The following is a 2,656-nucleotide window of genomic DNA, read 5'->3' as shown; positions in this document are numbered from 1 at the left end:
GTCCACGGGCACTCGGTGCCTGAGGGGGGCGATAAGCTGTCGCTTTGAGCATCTGCAGCGACGACTGGGACAGTCGCAGTGAGATGAACGTGCCAAGATGCATACCGAGTTTGCAAAGCATGTCAAAGGCAGACGACGGAACAAGGAGCCGTGTAAGAAGGGTCGATCGCGTAGCCCAGAGGTTGTCTTGGGCCAACGTGGGCTCCAGCACCAAGTAGTGAAAGACGGTAATGATGAGGGAGAATAGGGGGTGGCCGGTCGACAAGATGAAACACACAATTGCGTCCGCCAGATTGAGGACTGCCGACTTGGTTCCCACGCTTCGAATGAACAATAGAAGCGGCGATGCAAAGCTGTATAATACCACCACGAGACCGTACGAGATGACTTTGACCGGCTCGACCAACGTTTGGAACATGGCGAACGCTTGGAAGCTCTGGCATCCAACCTGAACCAGGTTGAATGCAATGATGATACAGTCTTGGACTTCTTCGGTCATCAGGATGGACTGCACAGAGGGGGAAAACGTGGGTGGGTGTTGGGGCTTTGCCACTTTGTCTAACAATCCCGATGACCAAGCCGTGATCCGCTCCGTCGACGGAAGAGATATTGAGGGTATCCTCTTGGGGAAGAGTGCCGCCATCACAGCATATGCGTTGAGCGCAATTAGCACGGCATACGAACCCATCACTGTGATGGGCGAGTACGCATTCGCCACGGCAACGTCGACTCCTCGGGCGAAGAGAGTGACGACGATCCACATGGTCAAATACAGGCACACGGTAACGTGCATGAACAGCACCAAGCCGAGTAAAAAGCGCCGGCCGCACCAGCCTGGGCGACTCCTGGAAGTAGCCGGCTGCGGCGGCACTTCAGGAGTTGTTGAAGGGTGCACTTTTTCCATGCGTGCAACAGGAGCAAACCACTAGAAGAATGAATCGTCCCTTGGCGGCACGTGATGGCTATTTTGGGAGTCGTGTTTTCAAAACGGGCTTGAACCATCTTGACTTCAAAATGCTGATTTCCCCTCACGTTTGAAACAACTAGAAACGTTTCAAATTCGAAATGATCCAAGTTCTTCAAGTTGTACAGCTTCCAGAGTGATAGGACTGTCAAATGATGACGCTGAGGATGACATAGGCCAACAAAAGCGACTTGTTCGCAGAGCATACATAAAATAGTCAATCAACTTGAAAAATGGGTCGACGCAAGAGTTTGAGCCGTCGTTCCAACGAAAAAATCCATTGTGTAGTGTAGATGAATCAGGGCTATTTCAATGTCTCATGATGTAATTTGGTCTGTTGCAGGTGGAAGTTCGAAGATAGTCAACTGAGGCAATACTTGTATCCCATGTCGGCAGTCCTTGCTGTCCACGCGAATGGAGAAATCGTACCGATTCGTTTCATCACGTACTGAGGTTGCCAGTGGTGCCATCGAACAGAACGAATCCAAGATGTTCCCAATTAGTCCACATTCCATCATCTACGAGAGCGGTGGGTTCTCGCGTCTGGGAGTCAATTCACGAGGACGGGGCCGTGGCAAAAGACCTGAATTTGAAGAATCACAATGTTGATGGGGAATCAATCCTACTCGATGCGTCCGAGGCCAAGATTTGCGTGTGGCGGCGTCTATTGAAGCACAATTTGGAGAAGGTTGCGCCAATTGTTGTGACCATAGTACCAGCAACGGGCCATGTTGTGATGTCTTCGCCACCCCATCACACTGATTGGAAACTCACCCCCCCCCCTAAGTATAATGCAAATTTCTCACCCATCACACTGATATACAGATTTGGTGAATACATTTACTACTCTGGTCCAAACGAAATGTCAGTAAATCGGGATTGGTGTAAAAAAAGCAAATTAGAGCGAATGAGAGAAGAATATTCATGTGAGTGGAAGATAATCTCGAGCACTAACGACTGGTCCTTGACAATCTACCGTAGTCGAAGTAGTGGCTGACATTTTGCATTTCAAAGTCATGCCTGTTTCACACCTTTCAAGTGACCGTGAAAATGATCCCGCTCTGGTCAATGGTCGCCGCCACCTTAAACCAAAGGAACGACAGCAAATGGCAATGGAGCTCCTTGGGAGAGCCAAAACAGCGACGATCTCCAACGGGTGTGTTGAAATGCTGGCCGAAAAGTATGGCTGCTCATCGAGGGCCGTGCACCGTGTGTGGAAAAAGTGCCGTGGTGCGCAGAGTGGCATGAACGTGAATCTGTCAAGCGGACACTTTGGCAACACCAATGCGAGGAAGTACACGTCGTTGAAAGTCGCCACGTGCTCGACCGTGCTCGACAAGATCCGAGCATTACTGCAAGAGAAGAGGTCCGAGCTGCGCTCCATTGCATTCGCTACTGGTGTTCCCCGAACGCGCTTGTTGCGTTTGATCAAAAGTGGAGGGCTCATCCGCAAAACCATGAATGTGAAACCAACACTGTCCGAAGTCCAATGCAATGCCCGTGTCGAGTTTTGCATGTCTATCCACAAAAAAGTGCGCCAAGACGTTGTGTACGATGGCATGTTTGATGTTGTCCACATCGACGAAAAGTGGTTTTTTATGAAGCGTGTAAAATCACGAGTTTACCTCGTTGATGGTGAAGAACTTGAGTATGACACGACTCAAAGCAAGAGATACATTGGCAAAGTGATGT

The 2,656-nt window shown here is 49.8% G+C and overlaps 1 protein-coding gene across 1 annotated transcript in view; it reads right to left on the bottom strand.

Moving 5' to 3' along the window:
• The window catches only part of H310_09796 (hypothetical protein), a gene marked incomplete at both ends in the record, with an annotated part of 1,216 nt that extends 312 nt beyond the window's left edge, over window positions 1-904 (bottom strand). The window contains one exon of the mRNA XM_008875958.1: window positions 106-904. Within this exon, the coding sequence (XP_008874180.1) occupies window positions 106-904 (799 nt within the window). The remainder of the gene's footprint in view (window positions 1-105) is intronic.
• Window positions 905-2,656: the final 1,752 nt, after the last annotated feature.

Source organism: Aphanomyces invadans, assembly GCF_000520115.1.
Source record: "Aphanomyces invadans strain NJM9701 unplaced genomic scaffold supercont1.23, whole genome shotgun sequence".
NCBI lineage: Eukaryota > Oomycota > Saprolegniomycetes > Saprolegniales > Verrucalvaceae > Aphanomyces > Aphanomyces invadans.
The sequence above is the reverse complement of the archived record's forward strand: the minus strand, read 5'-3'. Positions and strand labels throughout refer to the sequence as shown.